The following is a 25,405-nucleotide window of genomic DNA, read 5'->3' as shown; positions in this document are numbered from 1 at the left end:
ACATGCCGGGAAGCAACTAAGCCCGTGCGCCACAACTACTGAGCCTGCGCTCTGGAGCCCGCGAGCCACAACTACTGAGCCTGTGTGCCACAACTACTGAAGCCCGCGTGCCTAGAGCCCATGCTCTGCAACAAGAGAAGCCACCGTGATGAGAAGCCCGCGCACCGCAACAGAGTAGCCCCCACTCGCTGCAACTAGAGAAAGCCTGCGCGCAGCAACAAAGACCCAACACAGCCAAAAATAAATAAATAAATTAATTAATTAATTTCTAAAAAGCTATCTTTACCACGTGTTGGTGAGGATGTAGCATAACAGGAAATTTCATAGACGGCTGCAGGGAGAGTAAGCCGGTTCAGCTGCCTCGGAAAACTGCTTGGCAGCATAGGCTATAAGGTTGAATGTGTACGTTCTTTATGACCCGGCAGTTCCACTTCCAGGTAGATATTCAAGAAAAATGCATACAAATGTGCCCCAAAAGACATGTCCAAGAATGTTCATAGCAGCATTATACATAATAGCAAAAAAATGGAAACAGCACAACTGTTCCATCAACAGCAGTGGTTAAATAGTTTTATTCATATGTTGGAATACTGTGTAGCACTGACAGCTGTGTTTAAACTGCAGCTGTGTGCAGCAACCTAGTGACTCACAGACTTGTTGATGTCAGAAGCCACATACAATAAAGCCCATACTGATGATTGCATTTAGATAGAATTCAAAGCGGGAAAAACTCAGCTGTGGTGCTGGAAGTCAAGATACTGGTTACCACGGGCTTCCCTGGTGGCGAAGTGGTTAAGGATCTGCCTGCCAATGCAGGGGACACGGGTTTGAGCCCTGGTCCGGGAAGCTCCCACATGCCGCGGAGCTACTGAGCCTGCACTCTAGAGCCTGCGAGCCACAACTACTGAAGTCTGCATGCCTAGAGCCTGTGCCCCGCAACGAGAGAAGCCACCGTGATGAGAAGCCCGCGCACCACAACGAAGAGTAGCCCCCCGCTCACCGCAACTAGAGAAAGCCTGCACGCAGCGCCAAAGACCCAGTACAGCCAAAAAAACCCGATATAAATAAATAAATAAATTTATTTTTTAAAAAAAGCATACTGGTTACCTTAGGGGAAGAGGGGGTCTTGATGGGAGGTCCACAAAGAGGGGATGGTGGTGTGGTGCTTCCAAGTTGGGGATAATAACCGACTTTCTGGTCTGCGTGGTGGTTACATGGTTGTGTTTACTTTGAGAAAAATCACTGAACCGTACATTTGATTAGTACACCTTTCCGTATGTGTGGTATGCTTCAGTCAAAAAGTAGAACGTGACATACAGATCCAAAACAGACCAGAAAGATTGTGCTGTGAAGCTAAGAGTGTTTATTTTTATGTGATGTATGTTACTTTGAGTGATATATCTATATATTTTTTTTATATATTCCTAATATTTTACTTTCGTAATTACAGGGGAAAATCCTTATTTATGAATATCATAACCTTGATTCTCATTGGAAAGTTGACATGACTTGTAGCTTTCATGGAATTCAGAATTACAGTACCCTGGAGGGCCATCACATGGCTAAAGCATATCGTTGCCTTTCTCCCCCTAACTAGGCCCTCAAAAGCACCTTGGGATTTCCATTGATTCGGTTTGAAGATGCCGTGATTAATCTGGATCCATTCACTCGGGTACATCCCTATGAGACCAAGGAATTCATCATCAATGATATCCTCAAACATTTCCAGGAGGTGAGCTTTGGAGCAGTACTTAGTGGCTGGAGCGTAAGCAGAATGATTGTTTTAGTTGTTTGGGAATTCTGGTTACTGACATGTCACTACTGACAACCCAGATGAACATTTCAGCTCTGATTGTTGTGTTATGGGTCACATCACAGCCCATGAAGTCCACACACATCATGAAACTCTTGAGACAGTGCATCTGATTTATGAACGGATAATCTTGTCTCTCAGAACTGGTCTCAGGGGCTTCCACTAGATCAGTCACAATGTTAAGGGTTTAATTGAGGCTTTCATGACAATGCAAAAGACTGTGAATGTGAACCCTGTTTGCCAGGCATGGGCCTACTTTCAGTGACCACATCAGTGTTCTTGGAGCCTATGAAATCCTGCCCTAGAGCTGAACTTAAAAAGTTTTTATCAAGTTTGGATATTTTCCATTTTGTATTTATTATCCAGACTGCAAAGACCAAAATCTAAAGCCAAGACGTACTCTTCGATGACTAGAAGGGTCAAGATCATATCAAATTTATTTGCTGTCAGAGTTAAAGTGTATCCTATGCGTGTTCCCTTCTCTCCTTCCTCCCTCCTATCTCCCCCCTTTCTTTCTTTGCTTCCTTCCTTGACCTCCCTCACCAGTGATATTTCCACTGCACTGTGAGGAGAGTGAGATAGCGGATATCCCTGGACTGTGGAGTCAGGCAGCGGGAGCACACAGGAGGTGGGGGGGTTGCTGGGTAGATCTGAACGTGCCCACTCTATGCACCACCCGCTCGGCAGACTCTGAGGGGTCTCTGAGGGGTCTCCAGGTCTGCTTCCTCCCTCACTTTCCTTTTCAAACTCTCCCCGCTGCTGGCTAATTCCCTATTTGTAGAGCGGTGGAAAGGAGAGTGTGCTATATATACTAATAAGTATTTGTAAAGAGTCCTACCTGTTTCATAGCTTTTTTTTTTCTTCTGAATGGCTTCGAAGAGTATAAGAGTACTGAGAGTATTGGGAGAGGTGTAGGGCAGAGCTCACGAAGGGCAGGAGCTCACAGTTGATGAGAATTAAAGTGTGATTGTTGGTGTTGGTGGGAACGGAGGACAAGAGAGATTTCTAACCTTTTTGCTTGGGATGCTCGATCTGCAAATATAAACAGGTGCTGGTTTTCTTCTTTCCCTGCTCTGTTTGACAGGAACTCCTCAGCCAGGCAGCTCGAATCCTGGGATCAGTGGACTTCCTCGGCAATCCCATGGGGCTTTTGAATGATGTTTCTGAAGGGGTGACTGGACTGATAAAGTATGGAAATGTTGGGGGCCTTATCAGAAATGTTACACACGGAGTATCAAACTCTGCTGCCAAGGTAAGGAAGTAGAGGTGAAATTCCATTGTAATTAGCCTCAGGAGTCCTCTACATTACTGTAACTTCTTTTAGAGTTAATAGGTTGTGAGAAGTTACATACATGGCCTTGGCTTCATCACCCATGTGCCCTGCCTTTCCCGCACCTCCAATAACCCGGCCCCAGGCCATCAAGTGCTCCTCTGCACTCTCTCCCCTTCCTCCTCTCCGTTCCCACTGCCTTCATCCAGGCTGTGATTGTCTCTTCCCTCGCCCACTGCCATAGCCTCCTGCCCCCTGACTCCACCGCAGCTCTCACAATGCCGCCAGAATGAACTCACTTTATAAAACATAGAACTTGATCGTGCCATTCTCCCACCTAATATCCACCCGTTATTACCCACAGCTCACGGGATAAAGTCCAAACTGTGGTACGGCCTTCTAGAGCGAAGCAACCCTTTAAGTCATCTGAGTCCAGCAGCGGAAAGACAGCAGTGTAATTCTGCTGTGTCTTGCTGTGTAGCTGGCTTTTTTGTTCATTGGCTTCCTGTTTGGTGGACATCTTGTTATTCCATAGTTTAATTTTTGGCAGGAGCTGATTTTACGTGTGAAGCTGGAAAAAGGTGAACGTAGTTGAAGGGGGGTTGCTGTTTGATAACATGCAAAAGGCGTCTAAAGACTCTGCTTTCCTTCCCTTCCTGTCAGCTCGACAGAGTTTCCTTCTAGAGATTGACCTTTTCACGAATGAACCAGCATTGGGAGAGCGCCTGTGCTCCCCGCTTGTCTACCATAGAGCGTTGTTGTAGCAAAGTCATAGGTGCACTTGTGCCGTGGCCACTAGGATGGTGGCTTCACCGTAGAGAGCCTTTCAAGTGCCACGTAGGAATTTATCTTGATGAGCAGGTAAGGAGGTAGAGTTGAATGGCAACATTTCTCTGTTGCATAGCATTCTTGGTAATAATGTGGGTAAGTTGGGAATTTATTCCTGTTTTCCAGACTCTTTTCTAGAGCTGCTGGATCTTAAGTCAGATCAGGTTTTTCAATACAGGCAGATCTCGTTTTCTTACGCTGCGCAGATAGTGCGTGTTTTACAACTTGAAGGTCTGTGGCGACCCCACGTGTCCAGCGCGTCTGTAGGCGCTATTTTTCCAGCAGCATCTGCTCACTTCATGTCTCTGTGTCCCATTTTGGTAATTCTTGAAAGATTTCAGACTTCTTCATTATGATTATATTTGTTATGGTGATCTGTGATCGGTGATCTTTGATGTTATATTGCAAAAAGATTATGATTCGCTGAAGACTCACATGGTGGTTAGCATTTTTTAGTAATAAAGTATTTTTAAATTAAGACGTATGCATTATTTTTTTAGACATCATGCTGTTGTGCGCTTAACGACAGTGTAGTGTAAACTTAACGTTGTCTTCACTGGGAAACCAAAAAATTTGTGTGACTCACTTTATTGCAGCATTCGCTTGATTGTGGTGATCTGAAACGGAACCCACAGTCTCTCAGAGGTATGCCTTTGCTGGACTTACATTAAACCAGAACAAAAGGTACTGTTTGGCTTGTGGTTCAAAATAGGCAACACTCTTTAACTTTTCGAGAAACGGTGAAAGGTAGAGAGGCAAGAGACTTTCTAAATCACGGTTTGGAAATGGACTCCGGGTCATAGTCTGAATGAGTGTGCACATTTCTGCCTTGAATCATTGCGTATGCTGCCCTTGGACCTTCACCCCTGACAGCAACATAAAAGTGGCACAGATTCCTCAATGTTCTTTTGCTACTAAACTTGATATAAACAGATGCAGTTAAAATATTTACTTGTATACACCTGTAATTTATATAATATTGTACATCAGCTATACTTCAATTAAAAAATTTTAGTTGTGGTGCTCAGTTTAAAGATTTTACTTAATTTTTTAAAACTCTAATTAGGGGCTTCCCTGGTGGCGCAGTGATTGAGAGTCCGCCTGCCAATGCAGGGGACGCTGGTTCGTGCCCCGGTCTGGGAGGATCCCACGTGCCGCAGAGCAGCTGGGCCCGTGAGCCATGGCTGCTGGGCCTGCGCGTCCGGAGCCTGTGCTCCACTGCGGGAGGGGCTGCAGCGGTAAGAGGCCCACGTACCGCCAAAAAAACAAAAACAAAAAAAACCCTCTAATTAACATAGGACAGTCTCTTTGGTTTTATAATTCCTTTCTCTATTTTTGTACCCCTGGGCTTTGTTTTCATTAAAAAAAAAAAAGGCACTTATGGTTTATTGGAAGGCCTTCCTCAGCCTGGAATATGCCCTGACTTTATAGCTTACTATGAGAATAAAATGAGATATGACCTTATGAAAACTTTGTAAAAAATGAACTGAACAAGAGAAATGGGTTTTCACTTTGACTCTTAGGTTTACATCAATGTAAAATGTACAAACTTTAGCCACCAGGATACCATTAATGCCCTTGAAATGAAAGCCAGTATATTATAGTCTACAGAAGAGGAGGGTCTCAGGCTTGGAGAGTGGGAGATTCACACTTGGCTTGGGCCAGTTTGGCTGTTAGGACCCTCTAGCTACCCTTGTGGATGAGAATGAAGACATCGGGATCTTAACTTGCCTGTGAGCTCTACACAGGTGAGACCTTGTGTGGGTTTCTCCAGAGTTTCTCTGCAACATCCCGGTGAAAAGGGTTGGCGCTTTCTTTATTCTCTCTCATTCGGGGACATCTCATTCATCATCTTCTTCTGTTTCCCCTGGAAAACTGTTTTTGAACCTTGAGGGTCAGTATGAGAATATAACGTAAGCAGAAAGAAAGGGCAGCATACTCCTTACCTCCACCCTCACTCCCAAATCCATATGAAGGCCTGGGTGGCAGTGATCTTGTGTCTTGCTGGATATCATGCTTTATCTTGTTGTTGGATTTGCATAAGGGTACTGTTTTCCAGGACCCAAGGCTTCTTGAGTGGGAACCCTACTCCCCATGTGGTCGGCGTCCTTCTTCATGCTTTTTCTTGCCTTTAATGAGCTAATCAGTATTGGCGTCACAGACTGCTGCTCAGAGGAATTGCTATGTAATTTATTTTGATACCAGGAGCCCTGGGTGTGTGATAACAATTAGTCCATATATCTATCACGAGAAAACAAAGAGACTTAAAATTACCACTTCATTTTGGAAATGGTAGCTTCAGAAGCCAGGTCTGTCAGCTAAATGCCCATTCAGGTCATCTGTGATTCTGCATGTATGCAGTTTGGCCAAAGATCTCCATTTTCTTGTAGTTTTGTGGGTTGAAATCAGACCTTTAATGTTGCTTTGGGGGAATGTTTTGTTTGCTTTTCTGTGTACACAAGAAGAGTTTAAGGAAGTGCAAATGACCACAGTAATCAACTGTTGGCCTGTGGGAAGTATCCCTTTAAAGAGTGCCTGAGTTCCAGTGGTTAAAGAACGGGGTCAGACAAGACAGAACTGCACCTCGCCGAGCCCCAGCCAGCCAGCCCCACTTGGCTGCAAAAACCAAAGGGCTGTAACCTTGTTTTGTTTTGTTTTTTAAATAAATTTATTTATCTAGCTGTCTATTTATTTATTTATTTAATTTTATTTATTTTTGGCTGCACTGGGTCTTCATTGCTGCCTGCGGGCTTTCTCTTGTTGTGGCGAACGGGGGCTACTCTTCGTTGTGGTGCGCGGGCTTCTCATTGCGATGGCTTCTCTTGTTGTGGAGCATGGGCTCTAGGTGCGCGGGCTCAGTAGTTGTGGCTCCTGGGCTGTAGAGCACAGGTTCAGTAGTTTTGGTACACGGGCTTAGTTGCTCTGCGGCATGTCGGATCTTCCCGGACCAGGGATCCAGGGATCAAACCTATGTCCCCTGCATTGGCAGGCGGATTCCCAACCACTGCGCCACCAGGGAAGTCCTGTAACCTTGGTTTAATAGGCTTTGAATGTAGTGGAGAAGCCCCATAAACCTCTTGAAATTAATTATCAATATTGTATATATGTGTATTTTCCTGAAGCAAGGATCTGAAGTTTTTATTGGATTGTCAGAGAGGTTCATGCCTCCCAAGAGATAATAAATCATTATTGTAGACATAGGGTTGAGCATTGAGGGCACTTGGTAGTCAGAATACCTGGGTTCTAATCCCATTCCTACACTTAAATAATCTTTTTCTCTGTTGATCTTGAGGGAATGTTTTTTTTTTTTTTCCTGATCTATGAGAAGGTGGTGGTAATTTCCCCTGTCCCACTGACCTGAGGAGCAAAACATTTGAAGATGTAAAAACCCAGCGAGAAGTTAAAAGGGAACTCATTCTGTCACTTAAGAAGGTGATAGACCTGCGGGTCTCAGCTGTGTGTGGGTGAATGTTGTGAATTATTCACAGCAAATTTTTAATTTCAGGTCTACCACGTCCACTTCTGGAATTTCTCATTACATTTTAAACTGTTATTTAATTTATTTCATATTAGCATCAAGGAACCAGAACTAGGAGGTAATCTATGCCCTTTATCCCCTTTGTTTCTCTTAGCCTCTTCTTCTGTTCCCCCAAACCCCAGAAATCAGCTTATGGATTCCAGATCTAAGGTGATATGATTTAGGGATTAGCCTCCAAGCTGTGAGCATCTATCCCATGACTCTCTTGCCTGGATCTTGGTAAAATGACTCTAACCCTTTGAGTAGACCCTCAAAGATCTGATCGTATTCCTAAGGCCATGACAGGATGATTGCCTCTGGAATCCTTTCTAGGAATATGATCTATTTAAGAAAAGCACAGCATTTCAAATTCCAAAACCATGTCAGAGGAGCAGTTTCCCTCTGCTGCACGAATTGAAAAGAGCATGCTTTTCCCTAGTTGAGTGTCATTTGAATATCCACAAGACCCTCTAACCTCTTTGAAAGCCAGAGAATTGGGGAGATATTCATTGAACAGATTTCCTCTCTTAGATAGGCTCTCATTTCCCTTCTGTCTATGATTATTTTGTGATTATTTTCATATACTTACAGAAAAATTACATAGTTATTCTTAAAATTAAAAAAGTTCTTTTCAAACCAAGAAAATCTCAGATGTTAACAGTAGAACAAATGATTCCATTCTCTTTTCTGCCCCTGTAGAATCTGAGTGTTTTCTCTCTACAGCTGTCATCTGGTCTTCCTAAGGGAAGAAAGACAATAGCGTACTTAATTTCTTCCAGCAAAGGAGAGGAGCACTTTTGATCATCACTAATGGAACCTCTGCTCTGTTATGTCCTACTTTCCATCCCTCTCTTTGTGTCTTTGTCAAGGCGATATAGGATGCTTTTGATCTTCGGTACTTTTTTGATCTCAGTTATGTTTTGACTCTACGCTTATGAATGCAAATATTTTAATAATTTTCCCTGTTTTCAACTAAGTGTTTTTCATCAAAGGCAGTTGTTGTTCATGGAATTAGAATTCATGGTTTATTGTTCACTAAAGGTTAGCTTTACTGATAACTTTTACAATTGTATGATAGGTTTCTTTCTTTCTCTTTGGCTCTAGAGCATTTATTTCTACCAAGCCCAGATTTCCCAGCTCAAATTCTACAGATCTAAATTTTTGTCACGGAGATACGAATTTTCTGTCAGTTTTAGTTAATACATTTTATCCTATATAGCTTTAGCCATTGTTTTATTGTTTTAAATCAGTTTTGCTTGTTATGAATTCGATAAAGACCTAATAGCTTCATATATTTCTTGGTGCAAAGAGCATTAGTAGGAAAAAGGTGCAGGAACAGGGTTGACACTCCCTGCTTCATTAAGGAAAACATACTCACTTATAAACATTAATTGAGCACCTTCTCTTTGTCAGGCCTTGTGATAGACTCCTTACGTACATTGTCTTGTGTATGTTAATCTCGATTCTTCAAATCAGGAAACCGAGACGTAAAGAAGTTAAACAATTTTTTCAAGGTCATACAACTGGAAATGACAGAGAGAGTATGAAACCAAGTCCAGCTAATTCTAAAGGCCTTGTTTTTTCCCCTCTGTGATGTCTCTCCTTTGTGTGTGTGAGGCTTTCTTCCAGGCACTATAGGGAATATGAAAAGTTACTTACTGTTAGCTTCCCACCAGAAGCTTATTATTTGACATCACTTGGTTAGCTTGTAAGGTGACTGCTGTCACATCACCTATGTCACAAAGCAGGCCCTCAGGAAATTGTGCTGGTTGTGGTCATTCTTGTGTGGGATTAGTTATGACCGTCGCCAGCTCCTTTATAGACAGTAAGACCCTTTGTGATTGCAAATGTGGTTTTACTCATGTGATATCATTTGATCATCAGAATAACCTGGTCAATAGATAGGACAGGCAGTATTAGCCCCAGTACATAAGTGAAGAAACTGAGGCCCAGAGAGGTAAGGTGACTTCTCCAGGGTCAACCAGGAACCTGTGGAGCCAGCACCTGATCTTCTGCGATGGCGTCTGAATTTTCACTTTTAGTTGCACTTTGGAGATATTGCTAACTGCTTGATTTGTTCTAGACATTCCTCTATATGTTAAAAAATAAAAACAACAATGAGAAAAGCAAAGAGCCCTGCCTCGACTCAGAATGAATTTCGATAGCTTTTAGGAAAATCGTCTGAAGATAAATACAAGCAAGTTAAGTGAGGAAGAGAGAGAGGGAAATTGAGACTGTTTGCATAGTTCAGTAGAAAACCTAGCTAGCACTTTAGATGGTATTTTGTTCTTTGGTCTCTGTTTGGGGTACCATATGTGGAGGAGCCACTTCCCTTCCGAGAGAACCTTTCACTGGCCCTTTGTGCCCAGGAAACCAGATTTGGGGCATAGTGGTGATCCAGTGGAAACTGACTTCGTGTCCTTGCACGCAGGGATTCTCAGCCAGCCCCTGCCACTGGCCAGCCTCCTATCATATATACTGTGACCTGGTTGAGGGCAGAGGGGTCCATCTGCCTTTTGTTTAAGATAAACAGCATTTGTTTGTATTTGTTTTGTAGGCAGTCTATTTATAAGGCTCAAATGAGACTAAGCCACTGTTTATTCAAGGCAAAAGTTTTATCTTTGCACAAAAGAATGTACTGGAGTGCCTGCCTGCATGGATTCCGAAGGGGAAAAGGCAATTTATGACTTGTATCTGTTTTTGTCATTATGTATGACTGCTCCATTTTATAGTTGAGCTGATATCCCCATAATAGCTTTTCCATGTACCTATAAGCAACTAAGAGGTGAATGCCTTCTTATAAGCATTGGGGTTTTAGTGTATTTAAGTTGGCATAAAACTTTAAGTTAAATGAAATTCACTTCAGACAGTGATCTATCCCTTAGAAAATGTAGAGTTTTCTATTTTCAGAAAGACTTTGATCCGAAATAAGTCACCCAAGGGATTTCTTTTCCAGCCAAGAGGAGGTGCCTTGAAGTTGTTGTATGTAGAGAAATGACTCAAATTCTTGGCAGCTGAGCTTTTGTTTTATTTTCCTCTGATAACCTTGAATACTAAAATGATTCTCTTAGTCTGAGCTCTTTTTGGTTAGAGGCAAATTTTAGATGCTGAATGACCCAGCAGTGACCTATCCTAACTTGGTCAAACCTCAAATATTTGCGGGAACTGGAAGTGTGTTGGGCGGGGGCGGGCGGGTGAAGTGGAGGCATGAGAATCCCATGAGTGGCCAGAATTCCCAGGCAGTCCCCACCTTGTTCCACTGAGCAGCCTTGCTCATGAAGGAGCCTGGTGAGTGGGGCTTAGCTGTCCTCTTGTCCCACCCTAATTGAGCAGCTCGGCCAGAAGTAGCAGGGAATGACACCACCATTGACTCTCTGTTTTTGAAACAGAAAGATTGGAAAAGTTTAGAACTTGTCTTCATTTCTTAGTAGTAGTTCAGCTAAGAGTCAGGTCTTTAGTTATCTCCTTAGACCAAACATCTCATGTTTCAGAGGAATTCACTCTGTCTTCCTACACTGCAGTCTATGGTGGTGGAAAAGTATGTTCAGTTGCTAAATTGAAAAGACAGGAAATATTTGTGGCCCCCAAAGAGTAGTGGTTTTCTACCCTAGTGTAAACATGGTGAGTAAAAGAATAATATGTTCAGGCTTTTCTTGGGTTGACTGGTTACCCCAGAGATGTGGTAGTTCTCCCTTTTCTGCGTTTCAGTATTGTTCGTATCAGTATTCGGCCTTTCTTGAAAAATTGTGACAAGCTGAAATGAGACAAACTGTAACCCATTTTTATAAACACATGAACAAATCAAATTCTAATTCTTGGCAGTAAAAAGTCAGAACACTCACTCTGTTTGGAAGGTCCTTTTGGTTTTCTGTACCTCTTTCTCCCCTGTAATTGTTGTCCCTCTCCATCTTGAAGAAAAGCTAAATCAAAGTGTTTTCTTAGGAGAAATAGGGGATTCCTTGGAATATCATCCTTAAAAGTCAGAAAAGGATGTGTAGCCACCATTTATTGGGTGGCTCCTGTATGTCAGGTAAGGAGGGCTAGGAGCTTTACAGATGCTATCTCATTTAATTTTCACATGTACCCTATAAGGAAGGAAGGATTATCTCCATTTTACAGATGAGAAAAATGAGACCACAATGGTCAGTTACCTTGACTGAAATTTAATAACGAGTATTGGAGTCCTAAGTTTTAGGAGCAAGTGATTTGGGAGTCTGTATATTTTTCCTCCACATAATGCAGCTTCTCAGACATAACCCTCTACCAAACCCAAGCCATTGTAGAAGCTAAAACACAAGCAGTTGAAGCTCCATTCATTCCCAACTTTTTTTTCCCTTCTGTGTTGGACCTTGGGATTTTCCAACTGTAATTTCCAGTCTTGCTGAATTAATCTTTACTATCGGGGAATCCCTAATCTTGTGTAAAAGGATTGAAATGGGACAAAAAGATTGAGTTTCCCTTAACGAAACAGAAGATGACTTAAAATCGTTTGAGGAAGCTGGCTGTACTTTCTCACACCCCTGATGTGCTTAACCCAAGATTTATTCAGATTTAAATAATTTGATTTGCACACTCAGGCCTTTCCTCCGCTTTGACGGGGGAGCAGACCAGAGCTTCGGGCCACCTCAGTGTGTGCTCCAATAGCCAGCTTCCTCTAAATGTACATGTCACATTGTAATTTCCTTAAGCTATTTACTAAACTTCACTACTTTAAGTGTTTCTAAGCAAGTAGGATGTCATTTTAAAATTTGGTTTTCAGCACAGAGGTCATGAAAGTAGGGAGACTTGTGCTTTCCCACTCTCAGTTGATGGCAGAATCTAAACTCATTCTCTCCAGTAAGCCCTCTTCTTTCCTTGCTCGCCTCCCCTTACTCTGAAGTGCAGCTTTTCACATTTTGCAGAGCGTTTATGTCTCTGAGTTCTGCTGGCACATTGGCTTTCAGATGCTTAGTGACACCATTGCTGCAGTTAAGAAGCCGGATGGAGAGCGCTGGGGATGGTGTGTTGTCCTGAGAGTTCTGTGGTTGATTAGTTCTATGGACCTGACCCGGGCTTTGCTTCTTGGAGAAAAGGAGAAGTAAGGTTAACTCACTAGAATTTAATAATCCCTTATTAGGATAATAATAATGCCACTTGATATCTGTCTTGATTTCCAGTTGTTGATGAAGGACTGATATCTCTGATCCCGTCTGTAAGCCTGAAAGCAGGTGACGCTTTTATTTACTGCCCCTGCAACAGCCGCCGCCACCAGGAAGAAACCGAGGCCCAGCAGAAGTAAACAGCTTGCCCAAGGCGGCCAAACAGAAAGTGGTAGAGCTCTGGGCTCCTTCCTTGGCCTCTGACTTCTAGAATATTGCTGGGCAGTACTTCTTGAATCTTACCAGATACTATGGAAACCAACATCTCCACCTGAGACTCGGGTTTCCGGTAATTGGTGTGGTGCGAGCCGTGTTAGCACACCTTTCCTGCAGAGGCGGTCTCAGAGAACATGGGGGGAGAAAAATGTACCTTTCCCTAAGGAGGCTTATTGACTCATTCATTAACCACGTGCTATGTACGTGAAATGTTTGGGGGCTCACAAAGAGAAAGCATGATGAGAATAGTTCTTAGAGCAGCATGTTTTGTGGAGCGGAGGTGGTAGGGAGAAAAATTTCAGCTTATATCAGGACATTCCAATAAGTGATTTCTGCATTGCTGGAGGTGAGTGGAAATAAGAGAGACCGTGGAAGAAAGAAGGATGGCACCTCCAGAAGGGGTGAGAGTCTGGCTTTGCCTTGGCTTTCCTCAGAGCCACATGATGACATGTCCAGGCCTGACTCTTAAGGGGGGCTCAGCATGTCCTGAAGTGGTGACTTGGAGGCCCAACTGGTCAGTAAATGGTAGCAGAGACGCACCGCACTTAGGTCACATAGGCAAATGGCAGTGACAGCTTCTCGTTTCTTTTTTATTAAATACCAGCAGGGAAGCCTTCCTGTGCCATTTGTAAGAACAAGGAAATTTCCTAGTTAGGCACATGAGGAGGGTGGAGATGAGCCCCAAAACTAGGAGCCAAATTGGGGAAGTCAAGTGAAGTGAAGAGAGAGAGAGAGCGGCAGAAAGCTGGCCATCGGGTCCTTTCTGTTTCCCCAGTCATGCTTGTTCTCCCCTCATCTTTGCACTGTTGCTCATAACCTTTCCTCTCTCTGGAATGCCCTTCTCCCCGTCTCTGGCCAAATGGCTCTGAGTGTGTAAGGTCCCGTCCAGATCCCTATAAGATCCTCCCAGCTCTGAATTCCCAGAGCACTTTGTGCTTCCGTTAGGGCAGTGACCGTGTTTTTCCTTGGAAAATACTAACCATTTTGTGCATGTCCCAAACATCCATTTAACAAGCACTTATCATTGTCAATTAGGTGCTCAGTTCTGTGGCAAATACTAAGAAAAGTAAAACTTAAAAAAAAATTTTTTTTGAGGTATGTGGAACAGGTAAGCCAGATCAGAAGTAAGTCAGCATAATACAGAGGGAATAAGTATTGTAGCTGGGATCTGTGCAAAATCTTTGCAGTTTCACGAGATAAGCGCAGTGGGGGCCAAGGGGAAATAACACTTTATTGTGTTCCTCAAGGATGAGATCGGCTTGAGACGAACTGTTTGATGCAATTGCCTGCTTATTCGTTTGCATCCCGGAGTAGATGTAAAGCTCCTGGAAGGCGAAGATCTTACTGTCATCAGCTGTTGCCAGTGTCCCTATGACTAGTCATAAATGTTTATTGTAAGAGAGCTGAGGGGATCCCGGGGGTTCCCACGTGGGCTCCCATTTACCTGGTATGACATTTTCACGTGGTGTAGATTCAACAAATAGTTATGAAATACGTGAAACACCTGCTGGATTTTTAAATTAACTATTTTATGGTTTTTATGTGGAATAAACAGAAACTTTGAAAACGTTTCTGTATGACTTTCCTCCCAAGCATGTCTGTAAGCTGACTGAGATGCACAGAGATGGTCTGTGTGTTGAAATACAGACAGGAAAAGGCTGCTGACTTCCAGGATCCTGTTTCATCTCCTCCGCTCTCCATCACTCAGGTCTAGGATACGGACCTGGATGGAATGAGGCCAGGTGTGCATTACTGGGTCAGGGCCAGGCTCCGCAAGGTAGCAGGAAGCCTTGGGAAGCTATTATAGGGGGAAGAAGGGAAACCCCAATCCCTCTTAATCTAATGAAATAAAATAATATTTATGGGAAATATCTGTTTGCTTTATTAGAGGAAAATGTTCAAGTAAACATTATGTAACAACACACTGAATTTATGTAACAACACGTTGGTTTGGAAGCAGCGACTTTCAGTGTTTTCACTGAAATGAAAATTAAGCAGAGCATGCTTCCAAAAACAGCCCATTGTTTCAGTTTTGCTGCCTTTGTCATGTTTCAAAGCAAGGTATTTTGGCCAGTTGGATTATTTTCTCTTTATTGGTAACTTGGAAATTGGCAAGGATGATGTCAAAGTTAGTTATAAAAGAAGAGCTAGTTTTCTGGAAATTTAACCTTTGTAGCATACTCCTGTTACTGTTTGATCTTTACAGACATGCAGGAAAGAGTACAAGTATTATTATTGCCACTTGAGTCACAGCAAAGGTAATGGCTCCTGGAGGCTTAGCAGGGAGCTTGTAGAAGGGGACCAGCACGCAGGCCTCCTCTGTGGCCCCAGGCTCTTTCCATAGACCACACTGCTGCTCTAGAAAGCACCCTTTCCCCCTCAGGCACTAAAGCGCTTTCATGCCTGTGAGATGATTTAACCTTGAAACATCCCTAGGGGGCCAGCAGGGCAGGTGATGGGAAATGCAGCCGCACAGGTTGAATGGCTTTGCCAAAACCATGCAGTCAGCGTTGGCACCAGTGGCTGTTGCCCAGACCTCATGACTCCAAGCCCACTGCTTTTCCCGCCAGAATAAATCTCCTCGGCGGAGGGCCAGAGGAGCTTTCTGACATGGGGAGACAGCTGTGGAAAAGTGTTACTTCCAAGAGAGGGCCTTACTTTGCTGGCACCCATGCTGGGTTGTGTGAATGGTTGGTTCTAAAATCTCAGATGCGCACGAAAATCTCTCGTCACCGGATCACTGAGAAACAGCAAAAGGGGCAAAACCAGGTAGATTTTATCAGCCTGTTTCTGGGAATGCTTCCTACCTGTTTGGATTTTGTGTCCAGTAGTGTCAGCACGGAAGGTTTGCAGGATTGCTGCAGTATGGTTGTTTAAAAATCAATTGGCAAGACGCGTTGAGGTGCCTCAATGAATGTTATATATAGAGAGAAAAATTCTTAGGACTAAATACAATGAAGAATTTGCCACTTGTTTCTCTTTAAAAGTTAAAACACAACCGTGAACAATGTCTAACCTCAGTTTTATTTTTTTTAAAAATTGAGTTCTATGAGAAGCCTCTTTTGAGTAATATTTCATGTGGTAACTTAGCTCTCTTAACTGCTCCCTTTCCATTGAAGCCCATCTTGTATTCCTCCCAAGATAAATCTTGAGCCTAAAACTCTTCTCACTCTTTCCAGATGAACATGGCAAAAAGGCAGCTCTTCCCAGGTTTGCACCCTCAACACAACCTCTGATACCCTCGTAGAAATTCTTAGGACACAGATCTGGGAAAGAATTCGAAGACCAGCTTTTCACCCTCTAAAATTACAGATGGAGAAACTGAGACCCAGTGAGGTTCTCACAGCTAATTAGCTGTGGGGCCAGCTCTGAAACTCAGGCCTTCTGGCTACAAATCTGGCATTGTCTTTGAAATGGGGTCAGCAGCTGTGGGTACCTGCTTCTTGTCCTTTTAGAAATGAGGGAGAGAAAAGTAGTGGGGGCAGAGCCCTGATGTGGTGTTCATTTTCTCAGCATCCTTTTTGTGGATTTTATTTGTTTATACATCTGTCTCCACACTGGACCGAGCTCCTTGAGGACAGGGGACTAAGTTATAGTCACCTTGGTATCTTTCACCCCAAGCGCTGTGCATGGTATGAAGAAAGCCCCCGAGGGCTTGTTGGGCTGAGGGATCTGTTTTGTGTAAAGATCAGCTCACCCGAACAGGAGGGAAGTATAGCTCCTTTGAAGCAGCTCACATCACTAGTCCTTCACCCGTGTCTCATCCAGTGAGTAAACTCCTGCAAAACTGTACCTCATCTAAAAACAAAACAAGACCACCCCCCGCAAAAGAAAACCAAATAGGGGATCCCTCTGTAATTAGATTTAGAAGGCAACTGATGAAGTGAGATAGAAAACTTTGATAGACACATAGTCTTTGGTTAATGCCAAAATTAACATGACTTTGTTGGTTAAAATGAATTTTAAAAGTTTCTCCTTATGTTATTTATTATGCATGTTATTTATTATGATTGTTGTCATTGGGTTCCCTCTAAAGTTCTGTGTGAGTTAAGAGAGAAAGAAGAAAGGGGGAAAAAAAAGGGACCCTCCAGGACTGGGTCTAACCTAGGGAAGGAACAGCCACTTGGCATCCCCCTGGGTGAGCCCTGCAGATGCCTGGTTCCATGGTCCACTTGGCCAGGCAGCCCAGAAGAACATGCTTATTAGAACACTTTGGTCTGAGCTTGTGCCTCTTCTGAATCCTCCTCCAGAAAGGCACTAACTGTGCAGCAGCCTCTGGCTGCTGTGGGCAGAGTGACTTGCACGCTGGCCCGGGTGGGTGACCGAGTTTGCCGGGCCGGCCCCCCTTCCCTCTCCCGCGTGTCTGAGTGGGGTGTGGGCCAGGGGACAGGCCGGCCTGGGTGAGGGCTGGCACTGTCCTCGCCAGAGTAGGTGCCTGGAACCTTCGCTTTGTGCCTTTTTGCTTTAATCTGGAACACTTTAACAAGACAGCTGACCAAAAGGTGGTGCCTGAGTCCTGACCCTTTGCCGGGCTGGATGAAATCACCATCTTTCTGTCTCCAAATCATCACTCGGGTCCAAGCCCTCAGTCACCCAGCGGAGCCCCTCCACTTGCTTGTCGGAACGAGATTGCAAAGAGTTAACACTTGTGCTTTTTCGGAAAGTTATCTGTGAAGAGTATTAGTTGTTTAATAAAGCGTGCCTGCCCTCCCAGTGAACCCGCCAGTGACTCTGCAGCTGGGGTCATTCCAAGTTCACGCGGTGGACTTTTGACTGCCTTCTGTGTCTGTGAAAACAGTCGGCAGCTCCTGCGGGGATCATTCATTCAGGCCTGTAACACAAAACTATTGCCAATGGGCACCTGCTGGGGTGGCTTCCCAGGAGGGCTGGGAGGGAAGATACCAGACTCTTCAGGCATCTGCGGAGATAAGAGCAGCAGGGGCTCCACTGGGAGCCTGCTAATCTGGCTGCGCTTAGACCCCACTGCCCCGGCCGCAGGCTGGTGTCAGGATGTATTAGGGATCCCCAGTTGGGATGGGATGTGAGCTAATTAAAGGCCTTTTACAAAGAGGAGGAGTGAGGAGGAGGAGGAAGAGGAGGCGGAGGAAGGAGGTTTGGAGCACATTCCCCAGATTTCTAGCACATTCTTTATTCCTCTCTTTTGTCCCTCAAAACAGAAGAAAACAAACTGAAGAGTCTGAACATTTGCTTATTTCTGACCTTAAATCGTCATTCATTCTGCCTGGTACTATATTGGTTTTAGCTGCTGTTTTTATGGAATTACATATATTGGTACCATTAGAGATATTTTGCCACATTCTCCCTGGAGACATCCTGCTCTTGAAATACTCTAGGTGGACTGCTTGAATTCTGCTCCTTTCCCCCCACTGATTCATCTGGGTAATAAGTACCTGTTGTGGCGTGTCCTAGTTTTTTCCTTTTCCTTGGAAAATCCATTTGCCAGCTGTAGGGGGTACTGCGGGGAGGATACCATACATCAATCCACAGTAAGTGCTCTTATTAAATTTTGAGATGGTGGTGGTGTGGTGCTATGGTTTCACATGTCAGAGCAAACGCCATCTTGAAAATGTTGTCAAGTACGAGCATAACAATTCATTTTACGGTCAATTGCACTTCTGGAAAAGTCACCTAAAAGTGTTTGATTACCTGTTCTTTTGTTTATTTAGCCTGTATATCCCTCCTCCGCCAACAAGCGGTAAACTAACTTATTATTTTTTTTTAAATTTTATTGAAGTATAATTGATTTACAATGTTGTGTTAGTTTCAGGTATACAGCAAAGTGAATCAGTTATGTGTGTGTGTGTATATATATATTCTTTTTCATATCCTTTTCCATTATAACCTAATTTATTTACAGACCAAGGGTACTTTTAAGTCCGTGGTATTTTCTTAATCTGCCTGGTAATGATACATTTCTTGAAAGCAGTTTTGTTCACACACAAACCCAAGCCTTTATTCTATCACTTCTGATACATTTCACATAAGCTTGACTGTGTGCAAAGAAACATTTAGATTAAGTTCGTACTACATGGTAACAATCTGAGGAAATTCCAATCAAAAGCCAGCAACCTGTTTCCTTCATTCTGGACTGTTGGTGTATCTGGCTTTGTCTGTGTTCTGATAAACGGTAACCACAATGTTAATTTTGTATTTCCTTGCGTCTTGTCTCACGTAATCTGTCCTCAGAGCTGACCAGGAGGCTTGTTCACTGCCATGCGATTCGTGAAATAGTGGGGTAATGAGCTTGATTGTGTGGAATATGTTAGTGTGTTATGTGTAAGTGTTTAATTGATCTTGATTCCTGCTATTGCTATATAGGAAACATGGGATAGTTGCTATGTGATGGCACAGTTGAGGGAAGTTTTCAGTTTAGGCTAGTAGCTGAATGGGTATCTTTAGAAATGCTGCTAGCTCATATTCACTGACTGCTTCACTGAGTACCAGGTACTGTTCTGAGTCTCCACATGAATGGACTTGTTTCATCTTCACAGTGGCCCTTTGAAGTGCTGGTCCCTGTTGATACCAGAGGACACTGAGGCTCAGAGAAATTAAGTAACTTGCCCAAGGCTCTGAAGAGAGCCGGCTGGGACCCAGGTTCTCTGACTCAGAGCCTGTACTCCTGGCCCCACCTGGTGCAAAAAGTTGCACCTGTCTAGTGGGCTTCATTCATGGACACGTCTTCAGTGTCAGATTTGCAGGGACTAACCATGTAAGGCTGCATTCTCAAGGGGGTGCCGAGAATCTGAGTCACCGTTTAAAGCCCCTCCCTGTAGTTCCCTCTGTCATATGATTAGCCCTTTTGTAGGTGCTGCACCGTCCAAGCCAAAGTGTGTGGCTGAGAATGAGGAAATGCTCTAACCCTGTCCGAGGCACTTAGTGAAGGCATTTTAACTTCGTTCTAGCTCCACACTCTGGGCTGACTAAATATAGACTTATGTGCAAAAAGCATAACCTCATATTAACAAATCTGTTACTTATTGTGCCTACACAGTAAGTTCACAACTGCCTGTGAACAACTAAAAACACCAGGATGTGTGCGAGGCACAGAGGAAACAAACAAGAACAAAACAAAGGTCTTCCCCCCTCCCCCCGCACCCTGGGTCACAGTCCAGCATGGGAGAAGGTCCCGTAAGTAATTGTGCGCGTTAACGCGTTCAGGTGCCAGGACAGGACAGAAGTCTGTGCAGGGCCGGCGGGGCACTAACGGAGCGCAGGCCTTTGTACCCAGGGAAGGAAGGCCTGCGCCCGACCTTGAAGTCACGGAGATGTTGGCCATGTGGGCACAGGAGGGCACAGGGGGCAGCCCAGGCAGGAGGGACTCAGGGACGTGGGGCAGCTGCAGCAGCGCCGGGGTGGCAGGCCACTGGGACCAGAGAGCATGCCGTGCCGTCAGCTGCCTATTCAGGGAAAGACCGGCCTGCCTTTTTACTTCCTTCTGTTTCCCTCCTCTCCCCTTACTGATTAGAAGTGAATTTCAAGGGGAAGAGACCTAACTGGATTTGTCACTTTTTAAGCCTAGTATCACTGTCATGAAATGACCCTAAATTGCATACACAAAATGTTAACTATTACTTTTTTGCAAGTATTTTTATGTATGTGAGCAGAGTAGTTGCACCTTTGACAGAGACCAGAACAAAACCGACAGCCCCCACCCCTCCAGAAGAAAATAGACCTAACTTTCTTTTTGTATAATTAGGACTAAAATCAAATCACGGCCCGTTCACAGCAGGCAGATTGCAGATCCAGCCAAGCCGTTCTTTCTGGCCAGAGTGACTCCGTCTAGTGCTAAGTCATGGACTGCCTCCGGCATTTCCAGTTACCCTACCTCCATCTGGATGTGGCAGAAAATCACCTTCCCCGAAGCCCAGACAGACAAACCTCAGGGTCCTTGTTAAAGGAAAAGGGGGTGTTTAGACCTCATTGAAAACAACTGGGCTAGAAAGGGAGGGGGAGGGAGGAGGGAGGTGGTAGGCTCACTTTTTAACTGTGTTTTGGGAAATTAACTTCTCTGACCCCATTTGATCAGTCCATTAAACTGTTTCACCATTTTCTTTAGACAAAGCCAAATAGACATGACCTAAATTTGTGAGGGAAGAGCGCATTATATGTAGGAATGTGTTCCCCCAAACTTACCCTGCCCCTGTCCACTCCAGTCACTAGATCTTTCTCTGAAAATCCCTCCTTTCCTGTTTCCACTCAAGGCAAATGACAGTGTCCACATGTTGATTTGGAATTTTAGTTTTTCATGTAGGATTCAAAGGGACATTTATCTTGAGGTAGGAATGGCTACTGTTTCTCCACCAGTGTTCAGACTAAGGCTACATACGTCCCTCGTTGACTTCTTAGAACTCTGGACCTCAGTGTTTTCCCTACACCCAAAATTGCGGTGCTGGATGGCGTCTGCCTGGCTCTCGGGGTGGGAGACAGATTGGGTCTTTGACTCTCAAGATTGAAGTTAGGTTGGGCGGCTTGGCAAGTATGATAAAGAAAAGTTTCCTTGAGTAAAATCTGATAAAATGTCCATCAGGAATGGACTCTCCTCTCCTTGGAGAGGCTCAGAGTGGCTCACCTTGGTGCCTGTTCTGTGGTGGTTTCACTGCCCTCATCACTCAGAGCGTGAGCATTTGTGAGTTGCCACTTGTGTCCTGGACTCGGTGAACTGAGTCACTTTCATAGGAGTTGGAGAAAATTACACATAAAACAGAATGCTGCTTCTTTACAGTTTTCCTGTGTTCTCACCACGTCATGGTTTATTGCTCTTTTCCATGGAAACTTTCTGTTTGGTGGGGAAACATGGTGCTACGTCCAGCATTCATTGACAGCATGAAGGTCGGCATCTCAGCCCCTCATCTCTGACAGATGGATAATTAGAGAATGAGACACGTTCCATCTTTTGGTGGAAGTTAACCAGTTGGGGAGTTAGTACCGTAGAGCCAGCTGCTGAGTATATTCTCATTTGACTTTTCTCTCTACAAGCACTTCCTGGCTTAGGATGGCCTGCTAACCCCATTTTGGATGCCTGGGCTCTGAATCAGCGCCGAAAGTTTTACATGTAAAGAATTAACATTTGGTCATTTCCCGTGAGCCCGATAACAGTGCTAGGCACTTTATACCATTTTCACCTTTCTTCTCCATTCTCCTTTCTTCCAGTTGCTCACATACCTTGGGGTCATCCTTGACTCAGCACATCCGTCAGCTGTGCCGCCTGTGGACCTTCCCCTCCCACCCGCTGCTTCCATGCCATCCATCGCAGCACTCAGCCCCGCCCTGTCTATTGTAGCAGGTTCTGTTCCACCCTTCCTTCCCCCCTTCTCACTGCGGCTCTCAGTACAGCAGATGGAACTCCGATCGGGTCCTTCCTCCATTCAGCCCCCTCCTGTGGCTTCCCCTTTCACTCTGCAGAGAAGATTAAAGTCTGTGCAGTGATTTATAACGGGCACGTGGTCTGCCTCCCCCTGTACTTTTCTAACCTTGCCTTTTACCCACTTGTCATTCCCCACCCCACTTGGCTCCATCGAGCTGACCTGCTTGCTGTTGCTCAGCTGTCCCTCAGAACTTCTGCCTCAGGGTCTCTGTACCAGCAATTCTCTCTGCCTAGAATGTTCTATAACCCCATGGTTTTCACCTGCATCTTTATCCAAATGTCACTTTGTCAGTGAGACTTCCTAGCGCCCCTCCCTCATCTAAAATTGCAACCCCCCCATCACTACCTCTTATCCTCCCTCCCTGCTAAATTTTTCACTTAACATTTATTACTGCTTGCATTTTGTATATTTATATCGTTTATTGTCTATGCAACTAGAATATAAACCCCAAGAGGGCCACAAGCTTTGTCTCTTTTCTTCACTGCTGCATCCCCAGCGCTTAGAACAGTGCCTGGCACATAGTTGATGCAAAGTACGTTTTTTGTTGATAGGAGGGAAGAAATGAAAGGGGGAAGGAACGGACGGACCCTGGGAGTTCAGCATTATCTCAGTTTACAGAAGGGACACTGAGAAGTCGCCGGAGATCACACAGCCAATAAGTGAAGCCAAAATGTACCCAAATGTGTGACCCCAGAACTTCTCTGGTTCCCTTTCCATGTCTCAGCCTCACTGGTGACTGCTGTAGACATAGACTCTGTGAATTGTGCGCACAGATAGAGCAGTGTGAACGCGCTGCAGTGCCTTAAAGGAAATACTTGGCCAGAATCTCCCAGTCTCCTCAGTATCCTCTGGCACTCAATAGGTAGAACAGATGAAAACTTCTCAGCAAAGTTTTAAACCAGATACCCCTCAACATAAGGAAAGCGATTAGCACACGGAGCTGAAGAGATGAAAAAGAACACGTTTTTAAAAATACGGACTTTCAAGTCAAACCAGTGAGCAGTCTTTTTGGTCATTTATTCCCAAAGCTCCTGTGAGTTCATTCCAGGTTCACTAGGGAGAACAGCACCTGTCCATTCCCTAGTTGCACTGTCGTGTACGCATCCATACCCTGTGCCTGGCCCTGTCCCTCGCCCCGGGGAAGCAGAGGTGGACCAGACAGTTAGGACTTGAGCAGCGTGCTTTCAGCAAGCGTCTCTCCCCTTTGAGCTTAAAGCGCTCGTTTCAGTGGATTCCTAGAGTGAGGTTTTTGTTTTGTTTTGTTTTTTTTGGGTGGGGGGGGAAACAATCTCCCAATTTTATTTTCTCATCTTGTTCCATGAAGTTCTGAGGTTCATTTTAAGTCCATTTGGCATTCTTCTTTTGGTAGCATAGGAAGTTGAGGCACTTATCTAAAGATTAAGAAACATCCAAGGCAATGATGTCCTGCTTTCCTGCATCTCTGACCCTTATAGACTTTACAGCAGTTGTTAAGGGTTAGGATTAGAGGTTCAAGATCCTCTGAGAGGCCCCATTCCTATCCATCAGCAAAGCCACAGGCACCCTCTGAAAAGACATGGTAGGAGTTCCATACATTTCAGGGAGTTCTTTCTGCCTTGTTTCCCGCCTTTTGCCTTGGACTGTAGATGGTTTTTCTTTTCTTCCCTGGATGCTGCCTCTTGGATACAGCCTTAAGCTCGTGTTATACCTGCAGCCCAGGAACATGCCTGGGCTCCCGCTTGTCTGGGAGAGGTGCTAAGAAATCAGGCATTAACTGCTACTAAACATGCTCCCCTTTGTTTCCAGTTATGCCCAGCCTTATGGGTATTGAGGGGACACCATTATATGTTTTGATCCCTGGTTTGTGTTATTTGCTATAGGAACGTGCCTTCAGAGCCTTCATTTAATAGAAAAAGAGACAGTGATGCCGTATCTTTTAAGAGATATGGGCACAGAGGGAAGAAAATGGATGAATAATAACTTGAGTGGAAGGGAAAGTTAAAGGAAGGCATTTTTAAGATTGAGCAGATTCAATTGTATCTGTCATTCTGAGAAGAAGAAGCCAGAAAGACTGAAGATACAAGAGAAAAAAGGATTGATTGAGTGATATCCAAGACAGGGTCTTACAAGAGCACAGAGGAAGGGGTCTAGGTTTAAGAAATAGCTCACTTATTCAATTTAAGGTGGGTGGGGGGTAAGGAAAGAGGTTTTTTTTTTTCCCTTAGTGAAGTAGAATCTATCATTTCTGTGAAGTGGGACTGGGGTTAAGTGCTAGTGAGTTGAAAAAGAATGGAAAGCAAATCTTTATTTTGCTCCAACAGTGTTCCAGACACTGTCTGGTGGTATGGTACGAAGATGACCAAACCTCCCTGGCTCCCTGTCATTGGAGCATGCACTCCAAGCCTTTCAGCATGCTGCAGCCCATGTAGCCTTGTGAGCAAAACAGATACAGCATGTTTACATGACAGTCGGACACCCATACTAATAAAGCTACACTCAGAAGGAGTACAGCAGTGGTAACCCTGCAGGCTTGTATGCAGGGAGAGGCCATTCAAAGGCTGCGGAGGCATCTGTGACGGCTGACCTGAAGTTGAAAAGTCGTAGACCTGGAGCCATTCCTGCTGGGCAGGGGAACGATAAGAGTAGTACCTGATGGGGGTACGTCCCCGTAGTTAACTTTCTACCCACCTTTCTACTAGATATTTCCATCTTGGGTAACAAAGGCCTTTCTTCCTAAATCCAGACCAATGCCTTTCGTCTGTTATTTTCTGCCCATGTGAATAGTAGCTATTTGCAATATATTATTGATTATCTAGGAAATAATTGAAATTTAAGATTTGGGTATCTTTTGAGTTTAATTTTAATTTCATAAGCTGTGTCCGTAAACATTTTCTTTTAGAGTCAGACCTCTAAACCAGCACTCTCCAATTGAAATATAATGTGAGCCACACTTGTAATTGAAACTGTTCTAGAAGTCCCATTAAAAAAGTAAAAAGAAACAGATGCAATTATTTTTAATATTTTTATTTAGCCCATTATATCCAAAATATTATCATTTCAACTTGTAATCAATATGTAAAAATAATTGAGATGTTTTACATTCTTTTTTTCATCTTAACTCTTTGAATTCCAGTATGTATTTCACACATACACCATATCATAACTCGTACTGACCACATTTTAAGTGTTCAGTGGGCTCCTGTGGCATGTGGTCGCCTTATTGGACAGTTCAGCTCTAAACTAAGAAGTGAAACTAAA

At 44.1% G+C, this 25,405-nt stretch overlaps 1 protein-coding gene across 3 annotated transcripts in view; it reads left to right on the top strand.

Moving 5' to 3' along the window:
• VPS13D (vacuolar protein sorting 13 homolog D) overlaps positions 1 to 25,405 on the top strand; it is a 244,991-nt gene that overhangs the window by 153,406 nt on the left and 66,180 nt on the right. For all 3 annotated transcript variants that reach the window (XM_060141400.1, XM_060141399.1, XM_060141398.1), the window contains 2 exons: positions 1,598 to 1,732; positions 2,898 to 3,065. In XM_060141400.1, coding sequence (XP_059997383.1) covers positions 1,598 to 1,732; positions 2,898 to 3,065 — 303 coding nt within the window. The remainder of the gene's footprint in view (positions 1 to 1,597; positions 1,733 to 2,897; positions 3,066 to 25,405) is intronic.

The sequence above is a fragment of the Lagenorhynchus albirostris genome, chromosome 2 (genome assembly GCF_949774975.1).
Source record: "Lagenorhynchus albirostris chromosome 2, mLagAlb1.1, whole genome shotgun sequence".
In the NCBI taxonomy this organism is placed as follows: domain Eukaryota; kingdom Metazoa; phylum Chordata; class Mammalia; order Artiodactyla; family Delphinidae; genus Lagenorhynchus; species Lagenorhynchus albirostris.
Note: the sequence above shows the minus strand (reverse complement) of the source record. Positions and strands in the feature narration are given on the sequence as shown.